The sequence below is a fragment of the Echinops telfairi genome, unplaced genomic scaffold, assembly GCF_000313985.2.
Source record: "Echinops telfairi isolate 266 unplaced genomic scaffold, ASM31398v2 ScPeMD7_3;HRSCAF=10, whole genome shotgun sequence".
Taxonomy (NCBI): Eukaryota; Metazoa; Chordata; class Mammalia; order Afrosoricida; family Tenrecidae; genus Echinops; species Echinops telfairi.
Genome location: NW_022103899.1, coordinates 44,467,450 through 44,486,083, shown reverse-complemented (window position 1 = coordinate 44,486,083; position 18,634 = coordinate 44,467,450). Strand labels below are relative to the sequence as shown.

The 18,634-nt window shown below is 49.8% G+C and overlaps 2 protein-coding genes across 2 annotated transcripts in view; both read right to left on the bottom strand.

The window, feature by feature from the left end:
- RUFY4 (RUN and FYVE domain containing 4) overlaps positions 1 to 18,634 on the bottom strand; it is a 113,709-nt gene that overhangs the window by 52,228 nt on the left and 42,847 nt on the right. The window lies entirely within an intron of this gene.
- LOC101658450 (C-X-C chemokine receptor type 2-like) lies at positions 12,610 to 13,683 on the bottom strand. Its single transcript, XM_004701598.1, has one exon. It carries the CDS (start codon positions 13,681 to 13,683, stop codon positions 12,610 to 12,612), a length of 1,074 nt encoding a protein of 357 aa, XP_004701655.1.

The following is an 18,634-nucleotide window of genomic DNA, read 5'->3' as shown; positions in this document are numbered from 1 at the left end:
AGGCTTCGTGGTGCATTGGTTCAGTGCCTGGCTGCTAACCGGGAGGTTGGTGGCAGAATCCTATGCAGTGACTCTGCAGGACAAATATCTGCTTCTTTAAAAGATTATAGAGAACCCTGGGCAGAATTTCTGGTCTGTCACATGGGATCACTGTGAGTTGAAGTAGGCTTCACAGTACCCGACAATGACAAAGCAACAACCTGCAAAGCTTGCATTTCTAGGTAGTGCACTTCATGCTTTATATTATTAGCTAGCATGTTTCATTCTTAAAGTGTCCTATGAGGTAGAGTCTATAACTAGCTCATTTGACAGGGGAGGAAACTGAAGCACAAAAGTTTAAGTCACGAGGGTTAAATCGCCTCCAAGTTCTGTGTGCTAATCTTCTTCCAAAGCTTTACATTACGGTTGCATGACCCTGGTTAGATTAGACCAGGGTTGATATCACACTCTTTAAATCAGACCAGTTTCACCAGTCTCTAGTAAAGCTTTTCTTTTAATATGCCTCTGCACAGATCCCACCAAAATCAAGCCCACTGCTGTTGAGTCGATTCCGCATAGGGTTTCTAAGGCTGTGCAGCTTTTTTTTTTTTTTTTGCCAAAGTAAAAAACACATCAAACATGCCTACCATTTGTTATTTTAATCATAAAGCTACAGGCGTCTCATGCCACCCTCTTGGGGCCTAGGCCCGGCTGACAACCTTGGGTATATGTGGTGGAAGAGGTAGGGTAAAGGAGGGGAGTGCTTCTTGATAACTCGGATTGAGGGGTTAGATTCCACCAAATAGAGAATTGGGTGGGGGCCAGAACTTGGGGGTGAGAAGGGTAATGTGTAGTTCACCTACTCCATATCATTTTTCCAAAAAGATATCCCTCAAGGAAAGGGGGCAGACATCTTCCCCAGGGTCAGGAGCTAATGAACAATAATCTAGCAATGTTAGTCCAGGAGATTTCAAGGTCTGTCCCCTTCTCCAACAGGTTAGGCTGCGTTGGTCCCAGGTTAACGCAGGGGAGCTCTAAGGACCACTGCTTCTTAACGTGGAACGCTTGGATGGGACGTTGCTAAGAGAAGAGGGGAGGGCTGTGACTGCATTTGAGGTGGCTTGATCTTATTGATTCCTTCTTGCCCCAAATACCTGTGCTGGGTTATTCCAATATAGAAGGGATAGAGTCTGTCTGACTCAATTTCTGGAAGGTAGGAACAGAGCTCCCAGGAAGGGGAGAGAGCTTCACCCTTACTTCTTTCTTTGCCTGAGCAGGGGATGGGTGGGTGGGTGGGGGTTCATGGGGAAAGTGCTGGTCCAGGGGTAGAATCTCCATCATTTTTCATTCTCCCTCTTGGACTGGTGGTTACAAGAGAAGTGACGGAGTAGCATCCTGAGACTGTCTCCCAGGAGGCCTGGCTAGGACTGTTCCTAGGGGGTAGGGGCAGAATCTCATCCTGTCTCCCTCCCTCCCTCATCTGGGTCAGCCAGGGCAGGTCCGGTGGGGTACACGGCCAGGGTCTGATCTTATCACCATCAAGTCGAAATAACGGTTCTGGGCTGTTCCTTTGGGAAAGGGCTAGGATTTCACCTGACTCCTCCCTTTGGCCTGCTCATAGAGGTGGTCCCTGATCTCCTCTTTGCTTTCCCCAGAAAACCTGGGCAGAGCAGTCTCATGAAGGGGTGGGGGCAAAGGTAAGGTGACCAGATTTAAAGCGGGACACCATTGACTGGGGGCGGGGGTGGTGGTTCTTGATTAAAAATTTGGTCTATATGGACCAAATAGACCGTTCACTAGCTTGCCGTGCATTCTTTCCAAAAATCGGGACTTTTTTAAAACGCCAAAAATCGGGACTGTCCAGCCAAAAGCGGGACGTCTGGTCAGTTTGGGCAAAGGCAGGTTCTCCTCTTGCTTGGTTGGTCTTCCTTTCCTGGGTAGGAAAACCCCAGGGGAGGGGAGAAGCCTGAATGGGGCTTCCCCTCCATGCTGAAGCTGCTGTGGGGGCTGCTGGCCTTGGACATAGTGTGGGGCCATGGAAGAGAACAGGGGTTCAGAACCAGCCCAAAGTGGGGACTGTGAACCCTGACAGGCCCCCCACTATAATTTCCTCCTCCTCCTCCATCAGAATGCCCTCCTGCTCCAGGTGAAGGGTCCCCCCAGGTCCCCCAGGTGGTCACTGGAAAAGTGCAGGTCCAGAAGGGCATCCTAGGGTGGCACTGACCAGGGATAATAGGCCTGCAGTGGGTGGTACTGGCAGACCATGGATCTGGGCCTGTAGTTCTAGCTCCTGAATTCGGAGCTGCAGGCTATGGTTGGTCTACTCCAGGGATTGCTGCTGGCTCTCCAGCGTCCTTGGAATGCCGTCACTCCTTCTGCTACTTGTGGATATAATCCACAGAGGTCTTCAGGATGGTGTCCTTGTTCTGGTGCATCTCCAGATCACTGGATGAGGGTCCTTAATCCTGTTGTTAATGTTGAATCGCCTGTGATGCTCCATTAGGTTGTGATTGTCTTCCTTCCGCCTTTTCTTCAAAAGGGCTTTTGCCTCCGTTTCAGAGATCTCCCGTTTGATGTCAGGCAGCTCAGCTGGGCAGGAGTTGCTGACGTGATGGCGGGTGTGGCCAGCTTCTGATGACTGCACACATCAAGAAGCTTCCCTGACACAGGCACGTGCAGGGGAGCTGCAAGCCAGCAGTGCCTCCAGGCAGGTAAAGAGCATCACATCATCGCAATTGGACTCCAGGCTGATGATCTCATGCATGACATCATCCATTTCCTTCTCTGAGCTGGAGGCTATGGTGAGCAGTGTCATGGGACTGTTGGGAGCGCTGCCTGCGGGGCCAGTAGCATCCACAGCCTCAGGGGCAGGGCGTGGCTGGGTACGAGTGGGCCTTGGTGCTGGGTTGAGGGCCTGGGAGGCCAGCTTGGGTCCAAGTGTGGGAGACAGGCACTGTTTCCCTTGTTGCCGGTGTGCCTGTTGTAGGTGGTAGTGTGTTGGGTTTTCCAGATGAGTCTGCACCTCGCGTACCTCCCTGGGCCCCTGAGCAGGAGGGGGGGAGGGTGACTCAATGTGTGGCCCCCAGCAGAGACACCAACCACAGAAATGGCAGTAGGGCAGGTGCAGGGCTGGGAAAGGGAGCGGCAGCAGCCTGTTCCCACCACGCCCGCTTCTCCTGCTCCTGGGCTTGGGCCTGCATTAGCTGCTGACTCAGCAAGACCCTTGAAGCCCAGGACAATGACATGGCAGGGTTCCTGGAGGCCCCTGCAGAAGATGATGCAGAGTGTTGCTGGCGTGGCCGGTGTGGCCTGTCGTGATATTGGGAGGCTTGAGCGTAGGGGTGGGGGATGGCTTTTGAGTTTGTAAAAGTTGTCGGGATCAAGGACGTTTTCTAATTCGATGTCAGCAACAAGTCCAGATTCCGGAAGCAAAGAGCTCAGGCTGAGCAGCTGAGCTGAGCATGCCGACCTTCGGTCTTTCAACAGCACAAACACGGCTCGAGGGCCCCCTGTGCTGGTCTCTACGCCACCCTGGGTTGGCTCGGCTACATGAGACATGACGCCTGGCACTGGGAGAGCCCTGCCATGCAGGTCAGGCCTCAGCCTGGTCCCCCCTCCCCAACAAAATAAGAGTCTCCTGGGTCCCCCTAACAAAATAAGAGTCTCCCTCCCCCAGCTTGCTATGACCTCCTCCCCAGGGAAGCCATGGAGTGAGGTCTGCTTGGGCGGGCAATGTCAAGTAGATGGGATGGGCCATGAGTCACCCTCTACCCTGGACTGATTGACCACTCCCCAACACCTAACCCCAGACAACCACCTTCCTCCCTTGTGTCCTCTCCCCATTTCTGCGCTGTGGAAACTAGCCGTACCTATTGATAGGGGCAAATAACCTTATTCTTCCGAAGAGTGGCCAGTGGATTTAAACCAGTGACCTTTCAGTTAGCAGTCTAACACCTACCTGATATCACCCCCAGGCCTCTTTCTGCATGGACCAGTCACTATCTATTTGCCTCCAAATATGGACGGAGCTGAGAGACCACTGAAAGAGACCACGAGCTCCGGGTTTACAATACAGGAGCTTATGAAAGGACTTACTTATAAGGCAAAGCTCCGAGGAGTAGCAGGCATGTCTTGAGTCTCCACATCCTCCAGTGAGAGGCAGGGGCTTTTATGGCTTCGGTGAACCCAGGTGGCTCCACGACAGGACCCCAGGAAGTGTTATATAGGAGTGATTTAGGAGTGAGTGGAAGAGAGCTGGCAAGAAGCAAGAGTGTAATCATGTTGGGCCTTGAAAAGCCTGTCTCGCCTCTCAAGTCTGGCTCTTGCAATGTGGCATGTCCTTCTCTCCCACAAGGTCCCCGAGGGCCCTGAGGTGAGGCATTCTCACTGTGTTGGTGGGGGCAGCAAGGGTGCTGCAGCTGGAGGCGCAGAGCACAGCAACAATATAGGCAAACACAACAGAACAACTCTACCAAGGAATCATCAAGACCCAGGGGAAACCCTCGCCAGCCAGGAGGGAGGAGGAAAGCTAGGCAGCCACCACAGACCAGCCGTTGGGTGTGTCCACGACCTTTCTCTTTGTCACAGAGGCTTCAATAGGCCCCCTGTGTCTCCATGGCTACCCAGGTGATCCCTGCCAAGACTCAGTGTGCTAAGGTGTGCCTGCCTCCAGCCTTGGAGAAGAGGCGCGTGCCACACATCCAGCAGCTGATTTCGGGGTAGAATGTGGTAAAGCAGTGAGCCCACTCTACGAAGATGTTGGCAACCTGAAGGAAAGAAAGCAGAAAGGACAGATCGACAGTGGGAAAGACAGATGTTGAACAGGTACCAAGAAGGGTAAGCGTGCTTTCAATCACGCTTGTGACTTCCTCTGAGGTGGTGAGTGCCTCCTAGGGATTTTCCATGGCCAAGTATACCCTGTGAACTGCCCCAAGGAGCCCCTGCACAGGTTGTGCAGCAGGCTGCCCCCAGAGGACAAAGTAAGCAATCCACCCAGGTGGGGTAACCAGCAGCAAACATCAAGAGATGGTTCCTCTTCCTGGTGTGCCATCCTGAGACTTTGGGAGGACGGTCCTGCTTTGTTTTGGCAACAAGCTAGGCAGATCACTTCCCGAGCTTGCGAGGTCATTGATTTTTTGGTTGGAGGGTCATCGGGGCCTCCTACTCTGGCAGGTTCAGGCCAAAGGACTCAGTGGGGCAAATTACGGGTTGAGCTAAAGACCCAGTGGAAGTTAGATGTATCAACTTCGAAGCCACAGGTAGTACCTTTGCCCATTCTACCAAGGAAGCTCTGCCTGGAAGGGTGCTTATCTGATGTTTTAGGAGCCTGTTCTTACTTTCCACCATGTCTGTGGCCTGGGGTTCACAGGTAAGGTGGTAGTGCCATTGTATTTGTATCTTGGCCACCCATTTGTGCACATTATGACCTATAAGTTGTTTTTCTTGGTCACTAGCAATCCTTCAGGATATTCCATATACAACACTCTATTTCTGCAAACCCATTTGCCCCGGCTTCACTCATTCGCACAGGAATGCCTGGGGTAAACCACTAGCCCATCAACACACAAAGAACCTATTTTGCTCCTTCACTTTGGGGAAGGGGCTTATACAACCCATCTGCCAGTCCACCAATAACTGTGTTCCCTTATGAATTTGTCCAGAAGCATGGGGCAGACACCGTGGGTGTTTGTGTGAGCACACTGGGCACTTTTGTCCATCAGCCCCCAAATCACCATACTTCACTGCTGTGCTTGCCTTTTGGGCCACTTTCTAATCCAGATGGGCAGTCCAGGGCCCACTTTTCTGGTGAGTCTACTGGGTGGCTTTCCTTGCTGGATGCACCACCCTAACTTGGGTTAGAGTGTCAGCTTCTTTGTTCTTCTATGGGGAAAACAGGTAGCCCTGCTACAGGACTCTCCTCAACAAGGCTTTGCCTGTTGTCATTCACTGCTCCTTATGTTATCGACCATTCTACCTAGTTAACTTACCTGCTGCTTCTCTGTGTGCAGGGCCAGGGCTCAGGAACTGTGACTGTCAACACAACCCCCAATTTGGCCCACTGAGTCCTTTGACTTGAACCAGTCTCGAACCAGATGGTATCTGTGGAGGCTTGTATGGCCATCCATAGTAGTGCCATGCTTCAACTACAGCCGCCTGTGTACCCGTATCTGCTGACAATGGGTCTTGGCTTTCTTGGCAGAGAGGAGAGGTGGAGGTGGCAGCTTACAAGCCTGTGCAGGGTGAGGGGTCATTTCAATCTATAGACCTTCTAGCGTTGTGCCTGTGCGCTCACTGGAACAATCAACACCTCTACTCTATCGGAAGCTTCTGCTATTCTTTGCCCCAGTCTCAAAAGGCACCTTTTCTTCCTCTTTCGTCAGCCAATCAAGCAGTCTCCAGCACAGGCCCAACCAGGGTATAAAAACTTCCAATACTCCCAAAGACCCAAGACATTCTGCACTTGTTTTGTTATTCCAGGAGTAGACCTGCATCTTATCAACTACAGCATTAGGGAATACATGGGTCTTACCTGACCTGGCAGCCCTAGGAATTTCACTAACCTTCTCAGCCCCTGTACCTTCTGGGGTTCGCAGCCCACGCTTTCCCCTGTCAGTGGGTGGATAGGGTGTCTTTTAACAGGGAAATAGCTTCAGTAGTTAAGGTTATGCATTGTAGTTATGAAACCAATTAATGGGAGCAGGCAGGTAAAGAAAGTGGTCAGGTCCCTAGCAACCATACCATGTGACATCCAGTGGAGCCGGGTAGATATCCTGGGGGTGCCCCAGGTGAAACATGGTGCCCCATCCTAGGTGAAACAGAACCAATCCTGAACGGAACAGGGGTAGAGGACTGATAAAGAATGCCTGAGCTAGGTTTAACATGACATGTGCCCAGGTGCCTCCTAAGGGCAGACTCCAGTCTCAGTGCCCCCAGTGGAAGGCAGGACATTTTATGACGGGTGAGCACAGGTAGTTGCATGCCAGAGCTCCGGATGTCTGAGACCCCCCCATCTAATCCATGAAGTCCATTCTGACTCAGAGAGACCCTCGACGGCAGAGCAGACTGTGCCCAAGGCTGTACATCTTCACAGGAGCAGGCAGCCGCAAGCTTTCTCCCAAGGAGTGCTTTCCCCCGCCTCCCCTCTCCCATGTCCTCCTGGAACTGTGGTCCTGTTGTTTTCTCCTCTGATTGTTTATCCCGCCTATTTTATCTGGATAGACCTGCAGAGACAATAATCAGCACAAAAAACAAGACAGCAAAACATAACAACAAAAGAAAACAAAAACAAAAACAAAAAACCAACAGCAGGAAAAAGAAGAGCCTATAAATCATTCCAGGTCTGTCTGTTGACCTTTAGGAATGCGTTCCAGTCAAGTCTGATGGGGTGCCATGCCCTGGCCCCAAAGTCTATTTTTGGTATTTCTCGGGGACTTGGTTGCTTTGCTCCCCTTGCTGATCTGGTGCACACCCTTAGCGTGGTGGTGAGGGGGTCAGATTGGGCACAATTCCTGCACTATGTCTCCAGTGTTGTCCCCCGGAGCACTATGGGTCAGGGAGGGATGTCATGTTTCACGGTGGGGCTGGCCCTGCGGTCCTCTCTGTGCATTGGCAGCTTCGGGGCTTAGTGGACCAGGATGTGTTCCATTCTCTCTCCTTCCCTTTTCATTTACTCCTGATCAGCAGCGCCCCTCTCCCTGAACTATAGCTTCAGTGGTGTCCTCTGAAGTGCATTCTTCTGGGGGAGGTTTGGGGGGGTAACACGAGTTGGGATTGGGGCTGGCCCCACAGACCTGTCTGTTGGGTCTCTGCTTCGTGCCAGTATGTTGCATTCACGTCTGCCGGGTTAAAGACTGGTCCCTCTCTCCCTCTCCTGTGCAGATATAAACAATTCCCTCCTCTTGGGTGGGTTAGTGCCCTCAAACAGCTGACTTTTGATGAACAGCTGAGCCCTTAACCATTGTGCCATTAGAAGTCCTTCTAGAAATACTAGTTGGTATTATTGGGGGACATAGAGAAACAAACAAACAGGAGACAAGTCCCCATATGAGAATCGCAGTTTGGCCCTGCCTCTGAGTCAGCTTGGCTCAGAGGAAGCTTTGATGAGAAGCTGAACACCTATGATGTCAGACTTTGCAGGGATCTGTTGTGCAATCAGTGGTCTGTGTCTTGTTTTTGGCACAAAGGTGCCTTTTGCACGTCTCTGAAGCCGTTGGGGGAGGGGCCTTGAGTTGGGGCAGTGATGTGTCCCCCCCCCCCACGCCCCCTTCCCTCCTCTGACTCTTCTGCTTCAGGCAGATGCAATGGGCAGGAGAAGGAGCCAACGTAAGGCCACCTTCCTTCTGGGCCAGGGCTGGTCAGCAGGAGTTGGGGTCTTGCAGATGGCTTGCCAATGCGGGGAGAGAAAGGAAGCAGGCTGCATCCCTGTCAGGGAAGAGTCACGCTCACACACAACTCTAACCCCAAGCCATCATTTCTCATCTCCGGTTTGGGCAGTTCCACAGCACTGCTTCCAGTTTCTGGGTCAGTGCCCTTTAAACTTGCAGCTTGATCAGTCATCGGGTGCTCCAGTTTCCCACAGCCCAACCTCACTCACTCAGATTCCGGAGGCCTGAGACACTCTCACGGACCTTCACCTTAAGCTCTTGTGGGGGAGGGGTGAGTTGAGTAGCTTCCCCTTTCTCCTCCAAGTTCACTTGCTGCTTTTCTCTACCTCCCTCTGGGATGCTGACCTACATGTCCTCTCTCAGAAGACACCCTGTGCTCTGATATCTGAGGTCGGTCAGTGGGGGCCCTGAGCTCCTCCAACAGAGACCCTGGTAGGAGAGTGGATTGAGTTCAGCCAATGGAGATCCTAGTAGGATATTGGTGGGAAGGAGGAGTTTAAAGTCAGGGTCTTCATCCCATAGCTCTGTCCCTGTTGGTGCTGGCTCATGTCACAATAAAACTCTTCATCTCTCTCTCTGGGCGCCTTAAAGGGCTCCCTCAGCTTGACCTTCTTGGAAAGTAGCAGTTCCCTCCTGTTACTGACCCCGTGATACACCAGGCAGACTCCTTCTCTGTACAGTCCCCAGACCCAACCCATCTCATTCATCACACACAGCAAGCCCATAGGGCAGAGTAGAACTGCCCCTGCAGGTTTCCCAGACTGGAAATCTTTGTCGAAGCAGAAAGCCTCCTCTTTCTCCCATGGAGTAGTTGGTGGTTTCGAACCGCTCACTGTGGTTCGGCAGCCCAACTTGTAACCCACTACACCAGCTGGGCTCCTGCCGGAGGCAGATGAGAAGACCTTCTTTTGAAGCTAGTGAATCCTGCCTCCCACATGTAGAGGAAGAAGGGCAACTTCTGGAAACATCCATTGGAAACCCCATGGTGCACGGATCTATTTGTGACACAAACCTGGTGGCCATGAGTCTGAACTGACAACAATTGGTTTCAGAGGAAACTATCTTGGGAGACAAGAGAAACCAGCTCAGACTGAGCAGGCGGTTGAGGCAGAAAGTAGCGAGACCTGAGAGGGCAGGACTCAGACTGGGAAAGAGCAGAGGGAAGAACTAAATCCACAACTCAAAGGCAGGTGCTAGGTGTGCTCTGTCTTGGTGACGGTCCGGTTGGCAACTTATTGGTGCTTCAACTGTCCTTTTAAGAGACAGTAAATCATATCTTTCCCTGTCCGACGTCTCCCTTCACCCACTTAATGATTTATGGATTATCAAGGGCTCATGAGGGAGGGGGGAGCAGGGAGGGAGGGGAAAAATGAAGACCTAATGCTGGAGGCTTAAGTGGAGAGGAAATGTTTTGAGAATGATGAGGGCAATGAATGTACAAATGTGCTTTACACAATTGATGTGTGTATGGATTGTGATAAGAGTTGTATGAGCCCCTAATAAAATGATAACAAAAAAGTGGGGGGGGGGGAAAGAGAGACAGTAAATCGCAGAAAGAGACAGAGGGACCAATACTAACAGAGGCTATAGACGTGCAGCTCATTCCCGTGTCCTTTCTTCTGGGCTTATTGTATCCTCTGATTTTCCTTGGAGAACCCTGTTTCCCCAGCCGTGGGCAGAAGGGGAAGAACAGAGTCGTGGGACCCCAATGAGACTTAATTAGACTTCTTTCCTCTAAGACTCATCTCAGAGAGCCATCTGGCCCATCTATCTTGCCTGGACAGAACGTCCCTGGTGCCTTTGACAACTTGATGTTTGGTGAATACATGTTTCCCTGCATTCTCCTCCTGCTGAGTCAGAAGCTGTGCTGAAGGCTTGGCCACAGCCGTTGAGTCTTGCTTGAACCTGAGCTTAGGCCAGCCCTGGGCACAGAGCACAGGGCTGTTGTCGCCGATGAAATGCGGTTTGCTGAATGCAAAGGGCAAAGCACTTTCTGTGTTATGAGTGAGTGTTACCTGCCACCTGGAGCCTGCCAGCTCAGGATTTTGTCCCTGCCTCCCTGGAGAGGCCTCTTTTCCTAGCCATGGCCTGGCTAACGGTCCTCTCTTTGATGGACTGGCTAGATAGTTGCGGAAATGAAGGGCATCAGAACTTGGTAAACGCTTGGCAACTGTGGAGTCCCATTTCCTTCACCGCCTTTCCTTAGCAGAACCAGAGCTGCTCCTGACAAGGACTCTTCTGAGACAAGGCTGTGCTTGCCCTTTTGTGGGGTCACCACTCTGTGCCCTGCCCTCAGAACATTAGGACCTCAACACATACTGACTCCAAACCTCCCCTTTCCTCTAGGTAACAGGTGACAGATCGTGTCCCCTGGCTGCACCTGTGCTCCTTCTTCAGAGCCCCAGCAATGGCCGTGTCCGTGTTTAGGGGGAGAGGGATGGAAAGGAGACGCTAAGCAAGAGCTGCTGGGCGAATCGGGAAACCCTCTGCCTTCCTGCTGCCCAATCCAGCTGGTCTGGTGATTGTGCTTGGCCCTTCTAATGCCCCTGCTCTTGACCCCTGGTTCCTATGGGACCCAATGACACGAGGACCACGAGGTGACCCCAGAGCACATTTCCTTCCATGCTATGTGGTCAGCATCAGGAGGCTTGATCCAGAGGGGAGGGGAGGGAAAGGTCAGCCCTGGCTCCATTCTGATTGGTCTCTCCACAGAGACCCACGACAGAGTAAGGGGAGTTACTTATTGTAAGGACCATCACTTGGGGTCTCTACGTACCCTTGTCCAAATTCTCTGTTGAAGTTTGGCTGCTTTCGCTTGTAAGGAAATGCACAGTCAACTAAGTGCTTTAGGTGTGTGTTCACTTCCTACCCATGACATGACAAAAGGCCACCAACTGGTACAAGAACAGACATTTATTGGCTCACAGTTCTGGAGGCTCTGAGTGAAAGACCAAGGTCCCAGTCATCTGAGACTTTGAAGGAAAGTCTGCTTCATTTCTCTCTCTCTGAACTTCTCCTGGTGCCAGCTAACCTGGAAGCATCCTCCCCGATGTCTCTGTTTTCTGTGCATCTTCTCTTGGATACAGCCACCACCAGATTCGATTTGTTTAGGACCGACCCCACTCCAGAATGATCTCCTGTTAGCATAACTGGTAACATCAGTGTCAAAGACCTTGATTTCCAAACAGGCTAGCATTCACACAGACAAAAGTTAGGACTTCAACTTATTATTTTAACTCAAGTAAATCCGTTACAACACAAAAACAAAAAAAAAACCCCATTGAATTATCTCATTTAACAAGAAGTTGTAATCACATGGACCCACGACTGGCTCAGCGGTTCAAGTTTGCCTGTTTTGGACCCGGGTGCTTTTTGTCCTTTGGTAACCTTCACCTCCTAGCTGGCTCCTGGCGTCATTTTCACTAAGTGGCTACCCGGCCTCACACATCATATCCTATAACCATAGTCAGAATCTGGGAGTCGAGATGCAACTAAGGCAGTAAAAATATTTTTCAAACTCTCCTTAAGAGTGTCTCGCTCTATTTTGAATCCAAGAGCCCCCTGACACCACCAGGCTTCCCCTTAAACAGTGGTGGACGGGACCAACTTGCACATGACCTCAGATGATCACATTTTCAGCAACTTTGCCCCCTGGCTGGTAATCACAGCCCCTGATGGAATCATCATTGTGGGAGTAGTGACCATATGGAAAGTGGCACATGCTATAAATCAGGCTTTCTTCCCCGGTGGGGGTGGGGGTGGTTTGCCAGCACACTGTTGTCCTTAAGTCTTATTAGTCAGAATGGCATGAGATGGCTAGCTTAGTTTAAGGGAGACCTAGCAAGTGATTATCTGCCATTTTCAAACTCTCTCCAAAGAAGGTAGGCTTTGCTGGCAAGAGAGAAGGGTAGGAAAAATAGCATGTAAGGAAGCAACCAATGGTGTTGGCCATTAGTGGTTTCCAATGGTGGGAACTTCCTGTAGTCACTTAAAAGAATGTCTTCCAAATGTCTCTGTGAGCAGAGTGCTGTAGGTCCAGGGAGAGGATGGTCTGAGCCCTATGGATGGGGCACCGAGAGCAAGGTTGTTCTTGACCCATCAAATGGGGGCCTGGCATGGATGCTGCCTCTGCTCAGGTGTGTGCTGCTGTGGCTGAGAGATGGTCAACAGCCATTGTCTAGGAGGCTGAGATAGGATGATAACAGTCAGGCAGGAACCCAAGGGGCTGGAGGAGGAACAAGAGGTGCTAGAAGGTTGTAGAAGTGTTCCCAGAAGAGGAAGCAACAAATGAAGGCCTCCCATCCTTGGCCAAGAAGTCCTTGCTGATCAGGCCATGATTGGCCATGATCCTGAGGAGTTTGTGTCGAAACTTTTGACCAATGAAAGCATAGATGATGGGGTTGAGGCAGCTGTGGAGGAAGCCTAGAATCTCAGTGACTACCAGAGCATGGTCAATGTCCTGTCGACGTGCACAGGTCTCTTGAATCACCCCAATCCTCATGAGGGTATCTGTGAGTAGAGCCAGGTTGTAGGGCAGCCAGCAGAGCAGGAAGATGAGGACCACGGCAAAGATGACCCTCATGGCCCTGTGCTTCTGCCCCATGTGGGCCTTATACAGTGTGCACAGGGTGAATCCGTAGCAGAACAGCATGACCAGCAGTGGTAGCATGAAGCCAACGATGTGGATCAGGAACCGGAGCACCAGCCTCCCCTCTGTTGTATTGTTACCCATGTCCTCATAGCAGACTGGGCTGGATGAATATGGGTGGACGGTCTTGCGGAAGAGGACCACGGGCAAGGACAGAATCAGGGACAGTGTCCAGATGGCCAGACAGATGAACTTGACCAAGTGGCGCTTCTGGATCAGTGTGCGTGTGGCGTGGACAATGGCCAGGTAGCGGTCCATACTGATGCAGGCCAGTAGTAGGATCCCACTGTAGAAGTTGACTTCCCTCACGAGTGAGGCCGCCTTGCATAGGGGTGTGCCAAAAGTCCAGCCGTTCTTCTTGGAAGCAGCCCAAATGGGCAGCGTCAGGGCAAAGAGCAGGTCAGCCATGGCCAGGTTCAGCAGGTAGATATCTGTGACAGAGGAGCTGACCCGGTTGTGTATGATGACCAGCATCACCAGAGAATTTCCCAGCAGGCTCAGCAGAAACACCAGGGCATAGATGGTGATCACAGCATTCTTATTGATTTGAAGTGCTCCTGGCTGGCATGGGCTTGCATCTGGTCCAAAATCGGGCATACCTGTGCTGTAACTGTCATTATAGTCTTCAAAGTAATCTTTAAAGTTGAAATTCGCAAAGTTGAGTTCTCCCATTTTTGGGAGTAAACTTAAATCCTGACCTGTAGAAGAGAGATAAGTTTACAGTTAAGTCCCCTCCAGATTCTAGTTACTTCCCTGACCAAGAACCAGAGCTAATTTGCATTGTTTTGCATATTACATGGAAGTAACTCCAAATGTGTCAGAGCTCTAAACAATGAGGCACATTTAGTAACAAACAGAAAATCTCAGCAAAAACAAAACACATAAAAAACTATAGTCTCCTTTGAAGTCAGAGGTCCTTAGCAGGTTTCACAACCTCATTGTCCGTCACCCATTCCATTGTTGACTCTCCCCTTTGGATAATCCCTGCAGAACACGTGCCGTCGGTGGTACACATCCTCCGGTGTTAAGACTGGAGCTCACATTTAGAAATAGAAAATTCCATTCAGTTCTCATCTCAGGGGCGAATGGGGTAGCCCCCTGTGTTAGTCTGGGTTCTTTAAAGAAACAAATCCACAGAAACTCATGTATAAGAGAGAGTTTTATATAAAGATTAAGTGCGCATCAAGAAAACATCCCAACCCAGTGCTGCGCAAACCCACAAGTCCAACATTAACCCATTAGCCCATATATCCAATACCAATCCACGAAGTCCTCTTCCATCTCACAAAACAGACGCAATGATGCCGACTGCAGGAGGAAAACCGAGTCAGTAACTGTGTAAGCATCTCAGCGTTGGCAGGGGTCTCCACACAGGTGCTCCAGCACCCAGGGCTGCATGGGGGTAGGCCCATGTGGCTTCTCCTCGGGGATGTCTTGCAAGAAGTGAGCCTTGCCACCTGAAGCAGGGAACTGGCTAAGGCAGCTGCACCCTGGTCCGACCGTCAGAAAGCAAGAGACCCAAGAACTAGAAAGGCGAGGCTCACTGAGCCATTTATCCTTCCGCCCTTCAATTAACCCCACATGTGTTTATCAGCCAGATTGGCACAATAAACTAACTAACTCACCCTCTTAGTTTACTCCCCTGGGAAAAGTTCAAGGCTTGATTATAAAAGCTGAGAAAGTAGGCCATCTGCTCTGTTTCCCGAAAGTTACTTTAAAGAGTGTAGTCTGGAATATGTTTGACAGGTTGACAGGCTAGAGTGTCAGAATGCTTGAGCTGAATGAAACACAGGTCCATCAGTTTGGCGTGTCTGGACTTCTTTACCCAGAAGAAGGTGGCCTGTTTGCGGAGTACTTGTGTGTGTGTGTGTGTGTGTGTGTGCGCGTGTGCATGAAAAAATATAAGCAAGTGGAGGATGAGTTGATTCCCCATGTAGTTGACAATGCAGCGGGGTTATCATGGGAGCTCTTGGCAGCCATATTCCACCTGCAGGGGGTCAGCAGAGAGAGCCAGTGGGGCCCCAGAAGAAGGCAGACGCACACAGAGAAGGCAGGTGAAGATGGTGAATCCTCCTTGGCTTTGTTCTGGGTGGCTTTCCATCGCTGGTTGTGATATCTGTCCTCCCAGTGGGTGCTTTGATCCCTCTCTGATGTTTCTCAGTCATTACAAGTGGATATTATGCATCTCAGTTGACTGGTACAGAAGTTGACAGAAGTCTGAGGTACAGAGAGGCTCAGTAACTAGTCTTCGGTCATCACACCAATAAGTGGAGATGCCAAAATTCAGTCGAGGTGCCCATGGCTCCACATTTTCAGTAACAAGCTCTATTCTTTCTTTCTTTCTTTCTTCCTTTCTTTCTTTCTTTTTTTTTAAATCACATCTCATGTAGATTATGAAGCCAGCCTGAATACAGCTCACTCACATTGTTTGAGGTCTTGTGCCTCACTTTCTCCGGCTAGTCCTTAGACCTAAAACTAAAGAACAAGTCCTGGTGGGAATATGAATGAAACAGAGAGGAACTGACTCCTCTGGACCACATGACAAGGTTCTCTGACCAACAGGAGCTTCCCTGAGTAGACAAGACTGCCCATCTCATAGTGGTACAACAGTTAGAGGAACTCTAAGTTCCTACAGGAAAATGCTATAGAGGTCTCCATGCTTTTTTAAACCGTTCTTTCATATTTTAAAAAATTAAACAGTTTTATTGACCTGCATTGCACATGCAATGCATTTAAATAGTTCAATCATACTAAAAAGAGTCATGCAACCATTACCACAATTTTAGAACAATTTCTACTCTCTGGTACTCATTGTTATTAGCTCCCGATTTCCCCTGCTGTGTCCCTAAAAAACTATTAATCCAGCTACTGTCTTTATAGATTTCCCTATACAGAAAAACATACAAACAAAAGGAAAAACAAAAACCCCTCAACAAGAATAAAACTGAGGGAAAAGTTCAGTGGAAAAGAAAGCAGAAAGGCCGGCCCCAATCCCAACTATGTGGACCGCTACCCCTCCCTGCAGAAGAATTCACTTCAGAGGACAGCACTGAAGTTACAGCTCAGGGAGAGAGACATGTCTGATCAGAGCACACAGGAGCAAACGAAGGGGGAGGGAGAGAAAGTGGAGCACATCCTGGCCCACCAAGCCCTGAGGACGATATTCCCGCTTAGAGCAGCCAATCCACAGAGAGGACCATAGGGCCCCACCACAAGACACTGACATCCTACACTGACCCATAGCGCTACGGGAGAAAACCCCGGAGACACACTGCGGGAATTGTGCCCGATCTGACCTCACCACACTGAGGTGAAACACTAAGGGGGTGCAACAGAACAGCAAGGGAACAGAACAACGAAGTTCCCAGGGAATACCAAAAATAGACTGTGGGGCCAGGGCATGGTACCCTATCAGACTCAACTGTAAAAACATTCCTAAAGGTCAACAAATAGACCTTGAACTATTTAAAGCCTTTTAGTTATTTTTTGTTGTTGTTTTGTTGCTTTGTTTTGCTCTGTCTTGTTTTTGTGCATATTGTTATCTCTGTATGTCTATCTAGATAAGACAGGCGGGATAAATAATCTGGAGGAGAAAACAACAGGACCAATGGTTCCAGGGGTACTTGGGAGACGGGGAGGCAGGGGAAAAGAAGTGGGTGTTAACAAACCCAGGGACAAGGGAACAACAAATGATCCAAAATTGATGGTGAGGAGGGTATATGAGGCCTGGTAGGGCTTGATCAAGGGTAATGTAACTGAGGGGAATTACTGAAACCCAAATGAAGGCTGAACATGATAGTGGGACAAGAGGAAAGTCAAAGGAAATAGAGGAAAGAATTAGGAGGCAAAGGGCATTTATAGAGGTCTAAATACAGGCATGGACATATGTAAATAGATTGATAAATGACAATGGGGAAATAGATCTGTTATACACATATATTTATAGGTTTAGTATTAAGGTAGCAGATGGACTTTGGGCCTCTACTCAAGTACTCCCTCAATGCAAGAACACTTTGTTCTATTAAACTGGCACTCCATGATGCTCACCTTCCCAACACACTCGCTGAAGACAAAGCGGGTGCATAAGCAAATGTGGTGAAGAAAGCTGATGGTGCCCGGCTATCAAAAGATATAGCGTCTGGGGTCTTAAAGGCTTGAAGATAAACAAGTGACCATCTAGCTGACAAGCAACAAAGCCCACATAGAAGAAACACACTAGCCTGTGTGATCATGAGGTGTCGATGGGATCAGGTATCAGGCATCAAAGAACAAAAAATCATATCATTGTGAATGAGGGGCAGTACACAGTGGAGACTGAAAGCCCATCTGTAGGGAACTGGATATCCTCTTACAGAAGTGTCACAGGGAGGAAACAAGCCAGTCAGGGTGTAGTATAGTATCATTGAAACATACAACTTTCCTCTAGTTCTTTAATGTTTCCTCCCCACCCCTCCTCCACTAAGGTGATCCCAATTCTACCTTACAAATCTGGCTAGACCAGATCATGTACCCTGGTACAGATAAGAGCTGGAAACACAGGAATCCAGGACACATAAACCCCTCAGGACCAATAATGAGAGCGGCAATACCAGGCAGGGAAGGGAAAGGTGGGGGAGAAAAGGAGAACCAATCACAATGATCTACATATAACCCTCTCCCTGAGGGATGGACAACAGAAAACTGAGTGAAGGGAGACATCTGGCAGTGTAAGATGTGACAAAATAATAGTAATTTAGAAATTATCAAGGGTTTGTAAGCGAGGGAGGGGGAAATGAGCTGATACCAAGGGCTCAAGTAGAAGAAAATGTGTTGAGAATGATGGAAACAATGTACAAATGTGCTTGACACGATGGAAGGATGGATGGATTGTGATAAGAGTTGTATGAGCCCCAGATGAAATGATTATAAATAAAACAAAATCATAGAATTAAAAGAGATAGAAAGGAGAAAATACTAAAACCTAGAACAAATTCAAAATGTGTCAGAAGGGAGATCAAATAATCAGGTGTTAAATTTCCACCTATATGTGCAATAAGCCACCTTCCCCACAGCACTCTGTCTGAGAAAAAGACTGACCACACAATACTTTCAGCACAATTACTCTGTAAGCCGAAAACTGCCAGAAGATATAAAATCTATTTTTTTTAAAAACTCCAAAACTATAGTACAGTGACACGGGCAAGACCTCACACAATGACGGCGGTCTTTTGAACACAGAGAACACATTAGCTGATCATTGCAACACAATCCCAGTATTCTCTGCAGGTAGAATCTGTAGACATTTCCAGTGAATGCAGTGGTGGGGAATCAACAGGGCCAGGCACCTCCTCAGGTCCCCTAGCCAACGCCGGGGGAGCTGGCTGAACTGCCAAGGCTGCAGGGTCAAGGGAAGGGGTGGGCAGGGAGCTGGTCCTAAGCAGTGGAGGCAGGCAGAGGCTCTCCCTTCGGGGACAGGAAGACCTGGGGTGAGAACAGAGAGGCTGAGGGGCCTGGGTGCGAGTCCCACCAGGGATGGGAAAGCAGCCTGGATCAAGACAGCTGGGGTTCAAAGGGAACAGAGAAGAGAGACAGTCGGAGGGGCTAGGAGGCGGTAGCCCAAGACTTACCAGGATGCTGGGCTTGT

Excerpts from the sequence above, each read along its gene's own strand:
- LOC101658450 (XM_004701598.1), bottom strand. The coding sequence starts at position 13,683 with ATGGGAGAACTCAACTTTGCGAATTTCAACTTTAAAGATTACTTTGAA.